Source organism: Molothrus ater, chromosome 30 (genome assembly GCF_012460135.2).
Source record: "Molothrus ater isolate BHLD 08-10-18 breed brown headed cowbird chromosome 30, BPBGC_Mater_1.1, whole genome shotgun sequence".
Classification (NCBI taxonomy): Eukaryota; Metazoa; Chordata; class Aves; order Passeriformes; family Icteridae; genus Molothrus; species Molothrus ater.
Window position 1 is genome coordinate 908,618 of NC_050507.2, and position 17,279 is coordinate 925,896.

The following is a 17,279-nucleotide window of genomic DNA, read 5'->3' on the forward strand; positions in this document are numbered from 1 at the left end:
CCTCCTTGGCTCCGGGGGGCGGCACCGGGACTGGGGCACGGCACAAAGGATCGGGGCTGGGGTTGGGAGCACGGCACGGAGGAAGCGGACCGGGACCGGGAAGGTCCCGGATCGAGCACAGAGCAGGGAGCGGGGCTGGTACCGGGGACACGGCGGGAATCACCGGGACCGGGGCTGGGAGCGGGGACGTGGTGCGGAGGAGCCAATCCGGGGCTGGCACCGGGGACACCACGGCAGGAATCACTGGAACCGGGCTCGGAACGGGACCAGCACCGGGAGCACGGCAGGAAGGACAAGGTTCGGGTCGGTGCTCAGACCGGGGGCACGACGGGACGGACCGAGACCGGACCGGGGGTATGGCAGAACGGACCGGGACCGGACCGGGGGCACAGCAGGACGGACTCGGCTCAAGCTCGGTCCGGGGCTCAGACCGGGGGCACGGCGGGAAGGACCGGGACCACAGCAGGACGGACCAGGACCCAAACGCGGTCCGGGACTCAAACCGGGGGCACGGCGGGACCAACCCGGTCCCGGTCCCGGTCCCGGGTCGCGGCTGAGCCGGGGAGGGGGCGTGACCAGACCGCTCCAGCGGGCGGAGTCACGGCAGGCCCCGCCCACTCGGGGCCGAGCGCCACGCGGCCGGGCCCTGGCAACGGCGGGGCCCTCGGCGTCCGTCCGGGGCTGCCCCCGGCACCGCCTGCTCGCGGAACAGCCCCGCCGCGGCTCTCGGAGCGGCCCCTTCTGGTCTGACCGGTCCGACCGGCTCCGCCGCCCGCTCCGGCTCCGCCGCTTCCCGCTCCGAGCTGCCGTGACCCGCGGCGGTGCGGGCCGGGGGGGCGCGCCGGGACCGGCGGCGCCACGGGCAGTCCCGGGGCAGCCGGTCCGGTGTGAGGGGCGGTGGGAGCGGGACGGGAGAGCGGCCGGTACGGGGGGCGCAGGATGGGGGGGCTCGGCCGGGCCCGGGGCTCGGGATGGGGGGGATTCGGGGAAGGCGATGGGTTCAGCTGTGGGGGCGAAGGGCTCCATAGGGGGCTGTGGGGGATCCCGGAGGGGAGGGGGCTCTGTGGGGCGACTGAGCGCTGCCCTATAGGGGAGGGAGCTCTGTGAGGCTCTGGACTGTGCCCTATAGGGGAGGGGTCCCTGTAGGGGCTCTGAGCTGTGCCCTATAGGGGAAGGGGCTCTGTAGGAGCTCTGCCCTATGGGGAGGGGGTCTGGCCTGTGCCCTATGGGGAGGGGTCCCTGTGGGCTCCAGCCGCATTAACGGGACTCAGAGCGGACCGGGACGGGGAACACCGTGGATGAAGCCCTAAGGAAAGCCGGGCTCTGCAGGGAACGGGAGTCCCGGGATGGGGTGTGGGGACAGCGGGGCCACCCGGAGCCCGCAGGTGACAGCGCTGGAGCTGCCCCGTGCCCGCAGGTGACAGTGGAGCCCTGAGGATGCGGGACCGGGTCCCGGGAATCTGCGGAGCCCTGAGGATGCGAGACCAGATCCCGGGAATCTGCGGAGCCCCGGGGATGCTGCTCGGCCTGGCCCTGGCCTTGGCATCGCTGCTGCCCGCGGCCGGAGCACGCCGGAGCCAGGACCTGCACTGCGGAGGTGTGGGGGGACGGAGGGGGACAGTGTGGGACACGGGGGAACAGATGGGATGGGATAGGATGGGGGGAATGGGATGGGACAGGACAGGATGGGAAGTAGGGTAAAAGGGAGGACAGGGACATGAGAACAGTGTGGGACAGGGGGAACAGTGGGGACAGGGCAGGTGGGAAATAGGGAAAGGGAGGACAGGGATATTCGGGACAGGATGGGACAGGAGAACGGTGGGGACAGGTCAGGACAGGTGTGAAATAGGGGAAAAGGGAGGACAGGGACATGGGGACAGGGGAACAGTGGGGACAGGGCAGGACAGGATGCGAAAGGAGGGAAAAGGGAGGACAGGGGAACAGGAAGAAATGGGCAGACAGGGCTGAATAGGGGGACAGGGACAGAGGAGACAGCAAGACAGGACAAGGGGGGGACAGGCCAGGGTGGTGGCACAGAGCTTGGGGGTGTCCACTGGGACAAGCTGGATCCCCAAGGGGGCAGCCTGAGAGTCTCCAGCCCATGGAGACCCCTCCCCATCCCAGTGACACCAGTCTGGCTGTGGGCAGCCACAGGAGCACGCGTGCCAGGTGTCCCATGTCACCGTGTCCCTTCACAGCCTGCCGGGCGCTGGTGGATGAGCTGGAGTGGGAAATTGCCCAGGTGGATCCCAGAAAAACCATCCAGATGGGCTCGTTCCGCATCAACCCCGACGGCAGCCAGTCCGTGGTGGAGGTGAGGCCCCTGCTCCTGGGGCCTGTCCCGGTGTCCCCACTCCCGGTGTCCCCACTGACCCCAGCCTAGAGCCTCTCCCGGTGTCCTGAGGCCACTCTCAGTGTCCCCACCTCCAGGGCCACTCCTGGGAAGGGAGTGTGTGGGGAGGGGTCCATGGGCTGGAGACCCTCAGCCTGTCCCCCTGGGGGTCCAGCTGGCCCCAGTGGACACCCCCAAGCCCTGTGCCACCACTGTGGCCTGTCCTCCTGTCCTGTCTTGCTGTCTCCTCTGTCCCTGTCCCCCTGCTCAGCTCTGTCTCCCCATTTCATCCTGTCCCCCCTTTCCCCCATTTCCCACCCTGTCCTGCCCTGTCCCCGCTGTCCTTCCCTGTCTCCTCTGCCCCACCCCTGGTGTCCCCACACCCTGGGGCTGCTCTCGGGGACCCCACTGACCCCTGCCTGGGGCCTCTCCTGGTGTCCCCATTTCCTGGGGGTGCTCCTGGGGACCCCACTGACCCCTGCCTGGGGTCTCCCGCTGTCCCTGCTCCCGGGGACCCTGCTGACCCCTGCCGGGTTCCTCTCCCAGTGTCCCCCTGGTGTCCCCACTGACCCCTGCCCAGTTCCTCTCCCGGTGTCCCCCTGGTGTCCCTCCTGACCCCTGCCCAGTTCCTCTCCCGGTGTCCCCCTGGTGTCCCTCCTGACCCCTGCCCAGTTCCTCTCCCGGTGTCCCCCTGGTGTCCCTGTGACCCCTGCCCGGTTCCTCTCCCGGTGTCCCTCTGGTGTCCCCACTGAGCCCTGCCCGGTTCCTCTCCCGGTGTCCCCCTGGTGTCCCCGCTGACCCCTGCCCGGTTCCTCTCCCGGTGTCCCCCTGGTGTCCCCGCTGACTCCTGCCCGGTTCCTCTCCCGGTGTCCCCTCCCCGGGGCCGCAGGTGCCGTACGCCCGGTCCGAGGCGCACCTGACGGAGCTGCTGGAGCGGGTGTGCGAGAAGATGAAGGAGTACGGGGAGAAGCTGGACCCGGCCACGCAGCGCAAGAGCTACGTCAGAGTCATCTCCCATGATGGCACCAAGATGGACCTGTCCGGGGTCAAATTCGACGGGGACGTCATCAACAGCCTGAAATTCGCTGTGTGTGAGGGGACAGGGGGGGAAAATGGGGGAAAAATGGGGGAAAAATGGGGGAGAAAGGAAGGACAGGGACATGGGGACACAGGATGGGACAGGGGAACAGTGGGGACAGGGCAGGACAGGTGGGTGATGAGGGAAAAGGACAGGGACATGGGGACAGGATGGGACAGTGAGGACAGGGTGGGAAATGGGCAAAGGGAGAACAGGGGCTCCCGTGGGCTGGCGGTGTCACCGGTGTCACCGTTGCAGTGCGAGAGCATCGCTGAGGAGTACGAGGACGAGCTGATCGAGTTTCTGTCACACGAGGCTGACAATGTCAAGGACCGGCTCTGCAGCAAGAGGACGGGTGAGATGGGGGGGCTGGGGGGCTCTGCTGCTGCTCCTGGGGCTGTGGCTGCTGCCTTGGGGCTGGGATGAGCTGAGCTGAGCTGAGCTGAGCTGAGCTGAGATGCCAGCTCAGAGCTGGGGCTGTTCCTGGGAGTCTTTGCTGCTCTTCCAGGGGCTCTCTCCTGCACTTCCAGGGGTCTCTCTCCTGCTCCATCACTGCTGGGATAGGAGAAGATGCTGGGCCCAGAGCTGGGGCTGTCCCAGGGGGTCTCTCCTGCTGTTCCTGGGGGTCTTTGCTGCTGTTCTGGGGGTCCCTCCTGCTCCATCAGTGCTGGGATAGGAGGAGATGTCAGCCCAGAGCTGGGACCATTCCTGGGGGTCTCTCCTGCTGTTCCTGGGGGTCTCTCCTGCTGTCCCAAGGGGTCTCTCCTGCTGTTCTGGGGTCTCTCCTGCTGTTCTGGGGTCTCTCCTGCTGTTCTGGGGGTCTCTCCTGCGGTCTCATGGGGTCTCTCCCTCTGTTCCTGGAGGTCATGGCTGCTCTGTCAGTTCTGGGATGGGATTTTCTGCCAGCCCACGGCAGGGAGGAGTTTCAAATTCTTCCCCAAATCCCAGCACCCCACTGCAGTGCCGGGACCCTGCTGGCCCTGGGGTTGTTTTGGGATGCTGGGGCCGAGCCAGGGCAGCTGCTGTGCTGACTCTGTGGCCTCTCCTGGCGCATCCAATGGCCCTGTCCCATCCTGGGGCTATTTCCAGCTCACAAACAGCCAGGTCAGGGCACGCTGTGACCTTTGGGCAGTCCTGGACGGGGCCCTGGACAGGGCCAGGGCAGGTCCCTTTGCAGCTGGCACAGCCTTCAGGGCAATGCTCTGCCCCAGGGGATCTTCAGGGTCTCCACAGCTGCTCCTGGGGCTCTTCCTGCAGTGTGGGGGACAGAGCAGGGACAGGCCAGGCTGTGGCTGTGTCCAGACAGCCACATTTGTCACTAACCACAGGACAAAGGCAGGGAAATGCCACTGGTGCCAGCTTGGGTCACAGCAGGGGCCGGTCCTGGGAGGGGACAGGGCAGCACAGAGTCCCACAGGGCTCTGATGTCCCCCTGAGGGTCTTGTGGGATCTCTGCATCTTGAGGGTCCCACAGGGCTCCAGCATTGAGAGTCCCACAGGGCTGCCATGTCCTGGGGGTCTCCTGGGGGTCTGGTGCATCCAGAGGGTCCCACATGGGTCTGATGTGACCCAAGGGTCCCACAGGGCTGCTGTCTCCTGCGTGTCTGGGGCATCCTGAGGGTCCCACAAAGCTCTGATGTGACCCAGGGGTCCTACAGGGCTGGGGGTCTGGTGCATCCAAAGGGTCCCATGAGGCTCTGACACATCCTGGGGGTCCCACAGGGCTGCCTTGTCCTGGGGGTCTCCTGGGGGTCTGGTGCATCCTGAGGGTCCCATAGGGCTCCAACAATGTCCTGGGAATCCCACAGGGTCTGGCTCTGGAAGGTCCCACAGTTCTGTCAGTCCCATGGGGACTCCAGGAGACCCCAAAAATTCCATTGGGCTCCCGCACAGCCCCGTTGTCCCCCGTTGTCCCCACAGACCTGTGTGACCACGCACTGCACATCCCACACGACGAGCTGTGACCGCCTCGGGAGCGGGGACCGGGACGGCGTCGGGACCCACCGGGATGTCCCCAAGGATGTCCCCAGGACCCACCAGGATCTCCTTGAGACCCACCGGGACATCCTTGGGACCCACTGGGATGTCCCCAGAACCCCCCAGGATGTCCCTGGGACCCACCAGGACATCCCCAGGACCCACCAGGATCTCCTTGAGACCCACCAGGACATCCTTGGGACCCACTGGGATGTCCCCAGGACAGACAGATCTCCAGGACCTCCCCAGCTGCCTCACCCCATGCAGAGCTCCCGTCCTATTTATTCCCCATCTGGGGCCACCGGGACGGCCACGGGGCCGGGGCCACCTCCTCGCTCCTGAGGGGACATTTCAGGGACATTCCTGCCCCGCTGCCAGGGGACACGGGGACACAGCGGGGCTTGGGGTGGGGGGCTTGGGGACCCCCCTCTGTTTTGCAGGCAATAAAGGGGCCGTGGGCAGCTCTGGTGTGGTGTGTGTGTGGGTGGGGTGGGGACAGCAGTGTCCCCACATTGTCCCCCTCATGGGTGGCTCTGTGTCACCCCAAGTCACCCATGGGGGTCCAGCCCCTCAGCCATGCCTGGTCACCCCGTGTCACCTCATGCCATCCACCATGGGGGTCTGGCCCCTCAGCCATGCCTGGTCACCCTGTGTCACCTCTGTCACCTCATGCCATCCACGATGGTGGTGCTGCCTCTCAGCTGCCACCCGTTGTCATCCCACTCCGTTGCTGAGAAGGTTCTGGCCTCTCTGCCGTGCCCTGTGTCACCTCATGTCACCTGGCCAGGGGACAGCAGCAGCAGGAGGGCTCTGCCCCTCTGCTGGCACACGTTACCCCGTGTCACCCCATGTCACTCCATTGTGTCACCCGGGCCGGCAGGACAATGTCCTGGCCTCAGCAGCCATGGTGACATGCCACTCCCTGACGTCACCGCTGAGCCTCATGCCACATCCTATCACCTCAAGCCACTGTGGCCACCTACAGGATGACGTCACGGGCTCTGGTGACTTCATACCGCCCCGCTGAGCGCCTGGTGACGTCACGGGGCAGCCCCCCGCCCCTGCAGCCGAACCCCACCGGGACATCGGCGCGGCCGCGGGGATGACACCGAGCCGTGACGTCACGCACTGCGGCCGGTGACGTCACGAGACGGGGCGGGCACCCCCTCACCCCACCCCTGGTCCTGATCAGGCGAATACGGCGGCCACCTATAGCTTGCGCCCCCCGCCACTTCATTAGCGTAGCCCCACCCCACGGCGCGCCGCTTGACCAATAGCAAACGGCTCTGCCCCGGCAGGGGGCGGGGTTATGCTAATAACCCGCGCCGCGCTCCGTCCCGCCCTCACGTTGAGGACCCCCGGCCGCCGCCGCTCCGGCCCCGCTCCCGCCCCGCTCCCGGTCCCGGCCCCGCTCCCGGTCCCGGCCCCGTTCAGCCCCGGCCTGTCCCGTCCCGGTACCGCCATGACGCTCCTCGCCGCCGGCAGCCGGGCGGCCGCGCGCCTCCGCGGCCCCAAGGTGAGCGCGCCCGGCCCGGCCTCGCCGCGCCGCGCCTTAAAGGGGCGACGCCGCGGGGGGAAGGGAGAGCGGGGGGGTCCGGTTCTTAAAGGGGCGACGCGGGGGGCGCTGCCTTAAAGGGGCCGCGCGGTGGCGGCGGAGGAGGGGGGATGGGACCGGGGTGACCGCGATCGGGACCGGGATCGGGATCGGGATCGGGACCGGGGTGGGCGCGGGGCCGCAGCGGCAGCACGTGGTGGGAACCGGCGCCGGGCGCTTCTCAGAGCCGGGGGCACCGGGAGTGGCTCGGGGGGCTCCGGGCCCGGTCCACGCCCGGGGAGCTCCGCTGCTGCCTCAGCCCCGAGCGGGGGCCCCCGCCCCGGGGCAGCCCCGCTTGGGGATCCGGTCCTGCCGCTTCCCCTCGTTGTGCAGCGCTGGGCGTGGGGCGTTCCGGGAGCCCCGCACCGGCCCCGGGATCCCGCACCCGGTGGCACCGGCAGTAGGGGGGGTAGAGGCGGGGACGGTCCCCGCCGCCACCGCCCTTCCCCAGCGTCTCGGTGCCGTAGAGGACACCGGGGTCACAGCGAGGGGACCCCCGTGTGCCGGTACCGGGCCGGAGGAACAGCCCCGGCCCCTCCGGTGTGTTTGCCTTGGCCGCGGCCCCGGCGTTTCGTAACGGGCGCTGCGGTGTCTTTATCGACCGGGCGATATTTTGGGATATTCCCGATGCCCCACTTGGCCCTGCTCCCCCGTCAAACCGAGCGGACCGGGGCCGCCCCCCCGGTTTGAGCCGTGATCCCGACCCTCCTCCTCCTCCTCTTCCTCCCCTCGTCCTGGCCCCGCAGCCCCGAACCACGGAGCCTCCGCACCCCCGGGGCACAACGGAAACCCCCCGGAAGGGTCCCCCTGTGCCCCCGCGCTCCCCCCGGCCGGTGCTCGGTGTCACCGCCAACACGTGTGACCTTGAGCCGGTGGCACCTCGGTGACAGCCGGGACGAGCCGTGGGGACCCCCAAAACGGGGGTGACACCGGGGGTGACGTGGGGGTGACACGGCCGCGACAGCGGCCGCCTTGACCTTGGGCTCCCCGCTGCCGCCTCCATTGTTCCGCCGGCGTTTTTCCTTCCCGGTGCCGCCTGTTGCAGGGGGGACACGGCCTCGCCACCGGCCACGGCCACACCCGCCCCACCGGGGACCCCCTGACCGGACCGGGGGTTCCCGAGGAACCGGGGGACACTTTGGGGGGGGATCTGCAGAGCGGCCCCCCCGCGTCCTCCCGGCAGCCAGCGGAAAAACCGAGTCATGTTCTGGCTCTGCCGCAGGCGCTGCCGCAGCTCCGGGCCCCGGGGGATCGCCGGTGTCCCCGTGGGTGGCGGCCCTGGTGTCCCCCGGTGCGTCCCCGGTGCGGGCGCTGCCAAGGCCGGGCTGTGTTCCCGGGGAGTCCCCGCGGTTCCCACGCGTGGGCGAGCAACAAAGTTCGGATTCCCCGGCTCAGGAAAACCGCGGCCGTTCCTGGCCGGGCGCGGCTCCAGGAAGGAGAACCCGCGGTCCCCGTGCCAGCTCCGGCTCCCGAGGGCAGCGCGGGGCCGCCCCGGCTGATCCCGGCTTTGATCCCGGCTCGGCTGATCCCGGCTCGGCTGATCCCGGCTTTGATCCCCACCCGCGTGGGCGAGGCTCTGGCGTCCTTGGGAACTGAGATCTCACCGGCCACGGGGATGGGGGTGCTCACCTGGCTGCCCCACCCCAAAAAGAGGCTCTGCCCTGGTGACAGGGGGGTCTCTGTGTCCCTTGTCCCACAGAATGCACCGTGTGTCCTCTTTGCTGCTCGCCACGCCAGCGCCGCCACGGTAAGGGGGGTTCCTCTGCTGTGACCCCCACCCTGTCACTGTTCCCTTCTCCTGATGCCTCTTCCCTGTGGCTGCCTCTCCTGAGACCCCTCTCCAAGGGGAGGCCATTTGTCATCCTCTTTCTTGTCCCCATCTTTCTTGTCACCTCCTCTGCCTTGACCCCCCTCTCCTGTTGCTTTTCTCCAATGGGAGTCCCCTTTTCCTGTCACCCCCTTTCCTGTGGCGCCCTCTCTTCTCACCCCTCTTCAAGATGGGGACCCTCTCCCATCTCCTGTCACCCCCTTTCCTGTCACCCCCCTTTCCTTTGGCCTCCTCTCACCCCTCTCCAAGGGGAGGCCATGTGTCATCCTCTCTCCTGTCCCCATCTTTCTTGTCACCCCCTCTGCCTTGATCCCCTCTCCTGTCACTCTTCTACAATCGGAGTTCCCTTTTCCTGTCACCCCCTTTTCTGTCACCCCCTTTCCTGTGGCCCCCTCTCTTCTCACCCCTCTTCAAGAGGGGGACCCTCTCCAATCACCCTCTCTCCTGTCACCCCCATTCCTGTCCCCTCTCCCCATGGGGATCCCCCTATTCTATTGCCCCTTTTCCTGTCCCCATCTCTTTTATCACCCCCTTTCCCATCACCCCACTCCTCTCACTCCCTCTCCTGCCCCACATCTCCTGTCACCCCTCTCCTGTCACCCCCTCCATTGCCACACCTTCTCCTTGTCCCTTTTCTCCTGTCACCCTCTCCTGTCACCCTCTCCGTTGCCACACCTTCTCCTTGTCCCTTTTCTTCTGTCACCCCCTCTGCTGTGCTCAGCCCCCCTTCTCACACCCCTGTCCCTCGTCCCCAGAACCTCAAGGACGTTTTGGCCACCATGATCCCCAAGGAGCAGGCCAAGATCAAGAGCTTCCGGCAGCAGCACGGCAGCACGACCATCGGCCAGATCACCGTGGACATGGTGAGTGTGGGGACACTGGGGACACAATGGGGACACTGGGCACTGGCGCCGGCCCTCACCCCCCTCACCGCGAGCTCCCGGCCCCTTCCAGGTGTACGGCGGCATGAGGGGCATGAAAGGGCTGATCTACGAGACCTCGGTGCTGGATCCTGACGAGGTAGGGCCCTGTTCCCACCCTGTCCCCCCCTGTCCCCACTCATTCCCAGCCATCCCACCCTGTCCCATTCCCAGCTGGTCCCACCCCTTCCCACCCTTTCCCCACCCCATTCCCACCTCATCCCCGCCCATTCCCACCCTGTCCTTACCCTATTCCCAGCCATTCCCTGCCCAACCCATCCACTCCCACCGTCCCCACCCTGTCTCCACCCCATCCCAGCCATTCCCACCCTGTCCCCACCCCATTCCCAGCCCATTCCCAGCCTTTCCCACCTCATCCCACCCCCATCCCGCCCATTTCCACCCCATCCCAGTCCATCCCACCAATTTCCACCCCATCCCACCTCATCCCAGCCCCATTCCCAGCCCTTCCCACCTCATCCCAACCCCATTCCCAGCCCTTCCCACCTCATACCAGCCCATCCCCAGCCCATCCCCAGCCCATTCCCAGTCGATCCCACCCTGTCCCAGTCCATTCCCAGCCCGTCCCACCAATTTCCACCCCATCCCACCCATTCCCTGCCCATCCCACCCTGTCCCCACCCCATCCCACCCTGTCCTAGTCCATTCCCACCCTGTCCCAGTTCATCCCAGCCCATTCCCACCCCATCCCACCCATTCTTACCCCATTCCCAGCCTATTCCCAGCCCATCCCACCCATTCCCTGCCCATCTCACCCTGTTCCAACCCCATCCAACCCCATTCCCACCCTGTCCTACTCCATTCCCACCCTATCCCAGTTCATCCCAGCCCATTCCCACCATGTCCCACCCATTCTTACCCCATTCCCAGCTCATTGCCAGCCCACCCCATCCCATTCCATTCCCACCCCATTCCTAGCCCATCCTACCTCACCCCATTGCCACCCCATTGCCACCCCATTCCCAGCCCATCCCTACCTTGTTCCACTCTGTCCCAGTCCTTCTCACCCATTCCACGCCCATTCCCATTCCATCCCACCCTGTCCCAGTTAATTCCTACCCCATTCCCAGCCCATCCCACCATCCCCCTGACTCTCCGGCCCGCAGGGGATCCGTTTCCGTGGCTACAGCATTCCCGAGTGCCAGAAGAAGCTGCCCAAAGCCGCGGGGGGAGAGGAGCCGCTGCCCGAGGGGCTCTTCTGGCTGCTGGTGACTGGAGAAATCCCAACCCAGGAGCAGGTACTGCTGGGAGGGGGCTGGGAAACGGCTGGGGAGGGGTCTGGGAGCCCCCAGACCCAGGAGGGGCTGGGAAACGGCTGAGAGAGGGTCTGAGAGACCCCAGACCCAGGAGGGGCTGAGAAACACCTGAGGGGGTCTGATTGAGAGCCCCCAGACCCAGGAGGGGGCTGGAAAATAGCTGAGAGAGGGTTTGGGAGCCCCCAGACCCAGGAGAGGCTGAGAAACACCTGAGGGGGGTCTGATTGAGCGCCCCCAGACCCAGGAGGAGCTGGGAAATGGCTGAGAGAGGGTCTGAGAGCCCCCAGACCCAGGAGGGGCTAAGAAACACCTGAGGGGGTCTGATTGAGAGCCCCCAGAGCCAGGAGGGGCTGGGGAACAGCTGAGGGGGCTCTGACAGCCCCCAGACCCAGGAGGGGCCGGGAAATGGCTGAGGAGGGGGCTGGCAATTGGATGAGGGGGGCCTGAAGAGCCCCCAGCCCCAGGATGGGTCTGGCAAGCAGCTGGGTGGGCTCTGCCAGCCCCCAGCCCCACGTCTCAGTCCCTGTGTCCCCGTAGGTGACCTGGCTGTCCCGGGAGTGGGCCAAGCGTGCGGCTCTGCCCTCGCACGTGGTGACCATGCTGGACAACTTCCCCACCAACCTGCACCCCATGTCCCAGCTGAGCGCCGCCGTCACCGCCCTCAACAGCGAGAGCAAATTCGCCCGCGCCTACGCCGAGGGCATCCACCGAGCCAAGTACTGGGAGGTACGGTCATTTCTACCAGTGTTATTGAGTTTATGATTGAATCAATCATTGAGTTAATTATTGAAGGGCTCGTCTGGCCCTTGCTGCTTGGCCAAAGGCGGCAACTGGGGTGGTTTCACCTCAGAGACACTTTTGGCCAGCTGGGTGTGTGGTGTTTTCACCCCAGAGACACCCTTGGGTAGCTGGATCTGTGGTGTTTCACCTCAAAGACACTTTGGCTGGCTGGATGTGTGATGTTTCCACCCCAGAAACATTTTTGGCCAGGTGGATGTGTGATGTTTCCACCCCAGAGACACTTTTGGCTATCTGGATACCCCAAAGACACTTTTGGCCAGCTGGATCTGTGGTGTTTTCACCCCAGAGACACTTTTGGCTGGCTGGATATTGCAGCTGGGTGCTTGGGACAAGTCCAGGCCTGCAGGAGCTCAGGTTTACCTCTGGCAGAGGGGCTTTAAGGTGATGATGAAGGAAAGGAGTTGGTTCTGGTGGAGGGTTTGGATCCAGAGCTTTATTCTGGCCTCTGAATCCAGCACCAGCTCCAACAGAACTCCCTGAGCCCGTGGTTGCTGCTCCTTTGAACCCTGGGGAGAGGGGCAGGGAAGGGGCAGGGAGCCACCAACCAGGTACAGGAGGGGAGGGACAAAGGGACAAAGGACACCTGGATGGCCCAATGCCCCCCAGGGCTGAGAAGCATCTTCTGAACTTTGCCAATGCCACAGCTTCCTAATCCTACAAACCCCAATTCTTCAACCTCTCAATGCCACAGCCTCCTCATCCTACAAACCCCAACTCTTCAACCTCCCAGCCCTGCAGCCCCTCAATCCCACAGCCCCCAGTCCTGCAGCTCCTCAACCCCACAGCCCCCTAATCCTACAAACCCCAATTCTTCTGGAGTGCCAAGATTGACAGACAGCGCTCATCAGGGGCCAGGGGAGGGGAAAGGAGAGGAGATTGGCACACCAATCATTTGTCCCCTTTTTTGTCTCTAGGGGCTTTGTTAGTTGTTTTGTAACTAGGTTGATAAACCATAGCTGGAGGGTTTGTAATTCATGGATGGTCTAGGGATGGTGGTAGGAGAGCTGGGAATGTTATTGAGGTGAGGATTAGTGGGATTCCTAGGAGGGATGGGCTCGAAAATTGGTCAAAGAAGCTGAAATTCATGGTCAGGGTCAGGGGGTAGAGCTTGGGAAGGAACCGGGATAACTGAGACAGGCTACACACACAGCACGGGGGGAGCTGCTGATTTTTGGGGTGGATTTGGGTGCTGGGGGCGTCAGGGGAGCACGTCCTGACCCTGCTGGTGGCAGTTTGTGTACGAGGACGCCATGGATCTGATCGCCAAGCTGCCCTGCGTGGCCGCCAAGATTTACCGGAACCTTTACCGGGAGGGCAGCGGCATCGGGGCCATCGACCCCAACCTGGACTGGTCCCACAACTTCACCAACATGCTGGGCTACACCGACCCCCAGTTCATCGAGCTCATGAGGCTCTACCTCACCATCCACAGGTAGGGGCAGCTGAGGATGAGCAGCAGGGCTGGGGATGGGCCTGGGCTGCCCCAGGGCTGTCAGCAGGGGAGGGGGCTCTGGAGGGGCTCTCGGCTGTTCTTTATAGGGGAGGGGGCTCTGGAGGGGCTCTGGGCTGTTCTTTATAGGGGAGGGGGCTCTGGAGGGGCTCTGGGCCTCTGTGGGGCACTGTAGGGGCTGTGCCCTATAGGGGAGGGGGCTCTGTAGAGGCTGTGGTCTCTGCCATATAGGGGAGTAGTGTCTGTGGGGCTCTGGGCTCTGCTTTCTGCCTTATAGGGGAGGGGGCTCTATGGGGCTCTTTAGGGGCTGTGCACTATAGGGGAGGGGGCTCTGTGGGGCTCTTTAGGGGCTGTGCACTATAGGGGAGGGGGCTCTGTGGGTGTCACCAGGAGCAGGCAGGGCTGGGGTTGAACCAGGCTGGCATCACCGTCCCCCCCAGCCCCCAGAACGCTGTGGGAGCTGTTTGTGGGGTCTGGGGGGTCCTGACGGGGCTGTCCCCCCGCAGTGACCACGAGGGAGGGAACGTCAGTGCCCACACGAGCCACCTGGTGGGCAGCGCCCTCTCCGACCCCTACCTGGCCTTCGCCGCCGCCATGAACGGCCTGGCCGGGCCCCTGCACGGCCTCGCCAACCAGGTGGGCCCTGCTCCGTGTCCGTGTGTCCCTGCTCCCTGTCCGTGTGTCCCTGCTCCCTGTCCGTGTGTCCCTGCTCCCTGTCTGTCCCTGCTCCGTGTCCGTGTGTCCCTGCTCCGTGTCCGTGTGTCCCTGCTCGCTGTCTGTCCCTGCTCCGTGTCCGTGTGTCCCTGTTCGCTGTCTGTCCCTGCTTCCTGTCCATGTGTCCCTGCTCCCTGTCCGTGTGTCCCTGCTCTGTCTGTCCCTGCTCACTGTCCGTGTGTCCCCTGCTCGCTGTCCGTGTGTCCCCTGCTCCCTGTCTGTGTGTCCCCTGCTCCCTGTCCGTGTGTCCCTGCTCTGTCTGTCCCTGCTCCCTGTCCGTGTGTCCCTGCTCCCTGTCCGTGTGTCCCTGCTCCCTGTCTGTCCCTCTCTCTGTCACTCTGTCCATGTCCTGCTCCCTGTCTGTGTGTCCCTGCTCTCTGTCTGTCTGTCCCTCTCCCTGTCACTCTGTCCATGTCCTTCTCCCTGTCTGTCCCTCTCCCTGCCCAGTGTGTCCCTCCTTGCCCTGGCTGTGTGTCCCTCTCCCTGTCACTCTGTCCATGGCCCTGCTTCCTGTCTGTCTGTCCCTGCTTCCTGTCTGTCCCTCTCCCTGTCCCCCTGTCCGTCTGTCCCTGCCCTCACTCCCTCATGCCCACAGGAGGTGCTGCTGTGGCTCACGGACCTGCAGAAGGAGCTGGGCAAGGACGTGTCTGACGAGAAGCTGAGGGATTTCATCTGGAACACGCTCAACTCGGGCAGGGTGAGCTGGGGGGCGTCCCGGGGCTCAGGGGGGCCATTCCAGAGGTTATGGGGGGCTCAGGGGAGCCACCCCAGGGCTCAGGGGCTGTTCCAGGGGCTCAGGGGCCGTTCCAGGGTGCAAGGGCCGTTCCAGGGCTCAGGGGCTGTTCCAGGTCCCGTTCCAGGGCCCATTCCAGGGGGTCAGGGACCATCTCAGGGCCTGTTCCAGGATTCAGGGGCCATTCCAGGTCCCATCCCAGGGTTCAGGGCCCATCCCAGGGCTCAGAGGAGCCATCCCAGAGTTCAGGGGCTTTTCCACGTCCCATTCCAAGACTCAGGAGCCATTCCAGGTCCCATCCCAGGGCTCAAGGCCCATCCCAGGCCCTGTCCCAGGGCTCAGAGGGCCCATCCCAGGGTCCCAGGAGCCATTCCAGGTCCCATCCCAGGGCTCAGGGGTTGCTCCAGGTCCCATCCCAGGGCTCAGGGGGGCTGTTCCAGGGCTCAGAGGCCGTTCCAGGGCCCATCCCAGGGTTCAGGGCCCATCCCAGGGTTCAGGGCCCATCCCAGGCCCTGTCCCAGGGCTCAGAGGGCCCATCCCAGGCCCTGTCCCAGGGCTCAGAGGGCCCATCCCAGGGCTCAGAGGGCCCATCCCAGGGCTCAGGGCCCATTCCAGGCCCATCCCAGGGCTGAGGAGCAGCTCTGATCCCCCATCCCCACAGGTGGTGCCCGGCTACGGGCACGCGGTGCTGCGGAAGACGGACCCGCGCTACACCTGCCAGCGGGAGTTCGCCCTCAAGCACCTGCCCAAGGACCCCCTGTTCAAGCTGGTGGCTCAGCTCTACAAGATCGTCCCCAACGTGCTCCTGGAGCAGGGCAAGGCCAAGAACCCCTGGCCCAACGTGGATGCCCACAGCGGGGTCCTGCTGCAGGTGAGCCCAGGCTGCTCTGGGGCTTTGCTTGTGTCTGTGCTGTCTGTCCTTTTCCTGTCAGTCTGTCCTTTTCTCTGTCTGTGTATCCTTTTCCATGTCCACATCCCTCTCCTTGTTCTGTCTTTCCTCCTGTCTGTCTGTCCCTCTCCCTGTCTGTCCCTTTTCCTGTTAGTCTGTCCTTTTCCTTGGCCATATATCCCTTTGCATGTCCACATCTCTCTCCCTGTTCTGTCTGTCCTTCCTCTTGTCCATGTGTCTCTCTCCCTGTCTGTGTCCCTCTCTCTGCTCTCTTTCCTGTCTGTCCCTCACCTTGTCTGTTTGTCCCTCTCCCTGTCTATCCCTTGTCCTTGTGTGTCCTTCTCTCTGTTCTCTTTCCTGTGTGTCCCTCTCCCTGTCCTGTGTCTCTCTCCCTGTGTGTCCCTTGTCCTGTCTGTTTGTCCTCCGTCCATTCCTTGCCCTATGTGTCCCTCTCTCTGTTCTCCTTCCTGTCTGTACTTCTCCCTGTCTCTCTGTCCTTCTTCCTGTCCCTCTCCCTGTCTGTGTGTCCCTCTCTCTGTGTTCTCCATTCTGTCTGTCCCTGTCTATCCCTTGTCCTGTCTGTTTGTCCCTCTCCCTGTCTGTCTGTCCCTCTCTCTGTTCTCCATTCTGTCTGTCCCTCTCCCTGTCTGTGTGTCCCTCTCTCTGTGTTCTCCATTCTGTCTGTCCCTCTCCCTGTCTGTGTGTCCCTCTCTCTCTGTTCTCCATTCTGTCTGTCCCTCTCCCTGTCCTGTCCATCCTCTCCCCATCCCTCCCTCCCTCCCTCCCCCGTTTCTCTCTCCCTCTCTTGCCCATCTGTCCCTGTCCCCTCCATCCCTCTGTCTGTCCCTCTGTCTGTCCCGTGGGGGTCCCTGTGTGCCCTCCCTGACCCCCCTCTGTCCCCACAGTACTATGGCATGAAGGAGATGAATTACTACACCGTTCTCTTCGGCGTTTCCCGAGCTCTGGGCGTCCTCTCGCAGCTCATCTGGAGCCGAGCTCTGGGATTCCCCCTGGAGAGACCCAAATCCATGAGCACCAAGGGCCTGATGCAGCTCGTGGGGTACAAATCTGCCTGAAAAAGGGACGGGGACGGGGCTCCCCTAGGGAAGAACGCCGCTCTGCCGGGCCCGGCCCGGCCACCCCCGCCACTGAACCCCCCTCGGGACCCCCCAAACCACCCTAGGGTCCCCCAGCCCCCCACACCCCGCCCTGGTGCTCGGGGGGGTCTCCAGTGCCCCCTCCCCACCCCAGCAGCTCTCACTGCGCACACTGGGAGCCCCCCCGGGCTCCTCACATTGGGGGCCCCCCGGGCTCTCCACACTGCTGGGCTGGGTGGGGGGGTCCTGGCAGGGTTTTGGGGAGGGGGTCCCACCCCCCTGCCCCCCTGCACCCCCCGAGAGGGGTTCAGTGCAGCCCCGTGTCCGGGCCCCCCCGCAGGGACTCGATACACTCCTCACTGCTCCCCTGGCCGTGCCCCCCGTGTTTGTGTGACCCCCCCAATGCCCCCCAACCCTGCCTGAAGCCCCCGGGAGCCAGAGCTGGGACCCCTCCCCACCCACCCACCCACCCCAGAACCCACCCCGGCTCCTCGCAGCTCTCGGGCACTTCTGTACAAACAACAACAAAAAAATGCAAAATAAATGTTTTTATTAACAAACCCCCCCCTCCCCTCCATCCCATCCCTGG

The 17,279-nt window shown here is 65.1% G+C and overlaps 2 protein-coding genes across 2 annotated transcripts; both read left to right on the forward strand.

Moving 5' to 3' along the window:
* The first annotated feature begins 848 nt into the window (after nucleotides 1-848).
* LOC118697275 (protein canopy homolog 2) lies at nucleotides 849-5,848 on the forward strand. Its single transcript, XM_036399825.2, has 6 exons — nucleotides 849-923; nucleotides 1,418-1,597; nucleotides 2,199-2,314; nucleotides 3,222-3,419; nucleotides 3,669-3,765; nucleotides 5,331-5,848. The coding sequence occupies exons 2-6, from the start codon at nucleotides 1,438-1,440 to the stop codon at nucleotides 5,372-5,374; spliced, it is 615 nt and encodes a 204-aa protein (XP_036255718.1). The 5' UTR covers nucleotides 849-923; nucleotides 1,418-1,437; the 3' UTR covers nucleotides 5,375-5,848.
* Nucleotides 5,849-6,734: 886 nt separating this feature from the next.
* On the forward strand, nucleotides 6,735-17,250 carry CS (citrate synthase). Its single transcript, XM_036399943.2, has 11 exons — nucleotides 6,735-6,903; nucleotides 8,681-8,728; nucleotides 9,565-9,672; nucleotides 9,764-9,829; nucleotides 10,857-10,988; nucleotides 11,544-11,732; nucleotides 13,040-13,239; nucleotides 13,764-13,893; nucleotides 14,567-14,668; nucleotides 15,366-15,575; nucleotides 16,499-17,250. Exons 1-11 carry the CDS (start codon nucleotides 6,850-6,852, stop codon nucleotides 16,667-16,669), a joined length of 1,410 nt encoding a protein of 469 aa, XP_036255836.1. The 5' UTR covers nucleotides 6,735-6,849; the 3' UTR covers nucleotides 16,670-17,250.
* Nucleotides 17,251-17,279: the final 29 nt, after the last annotated feature.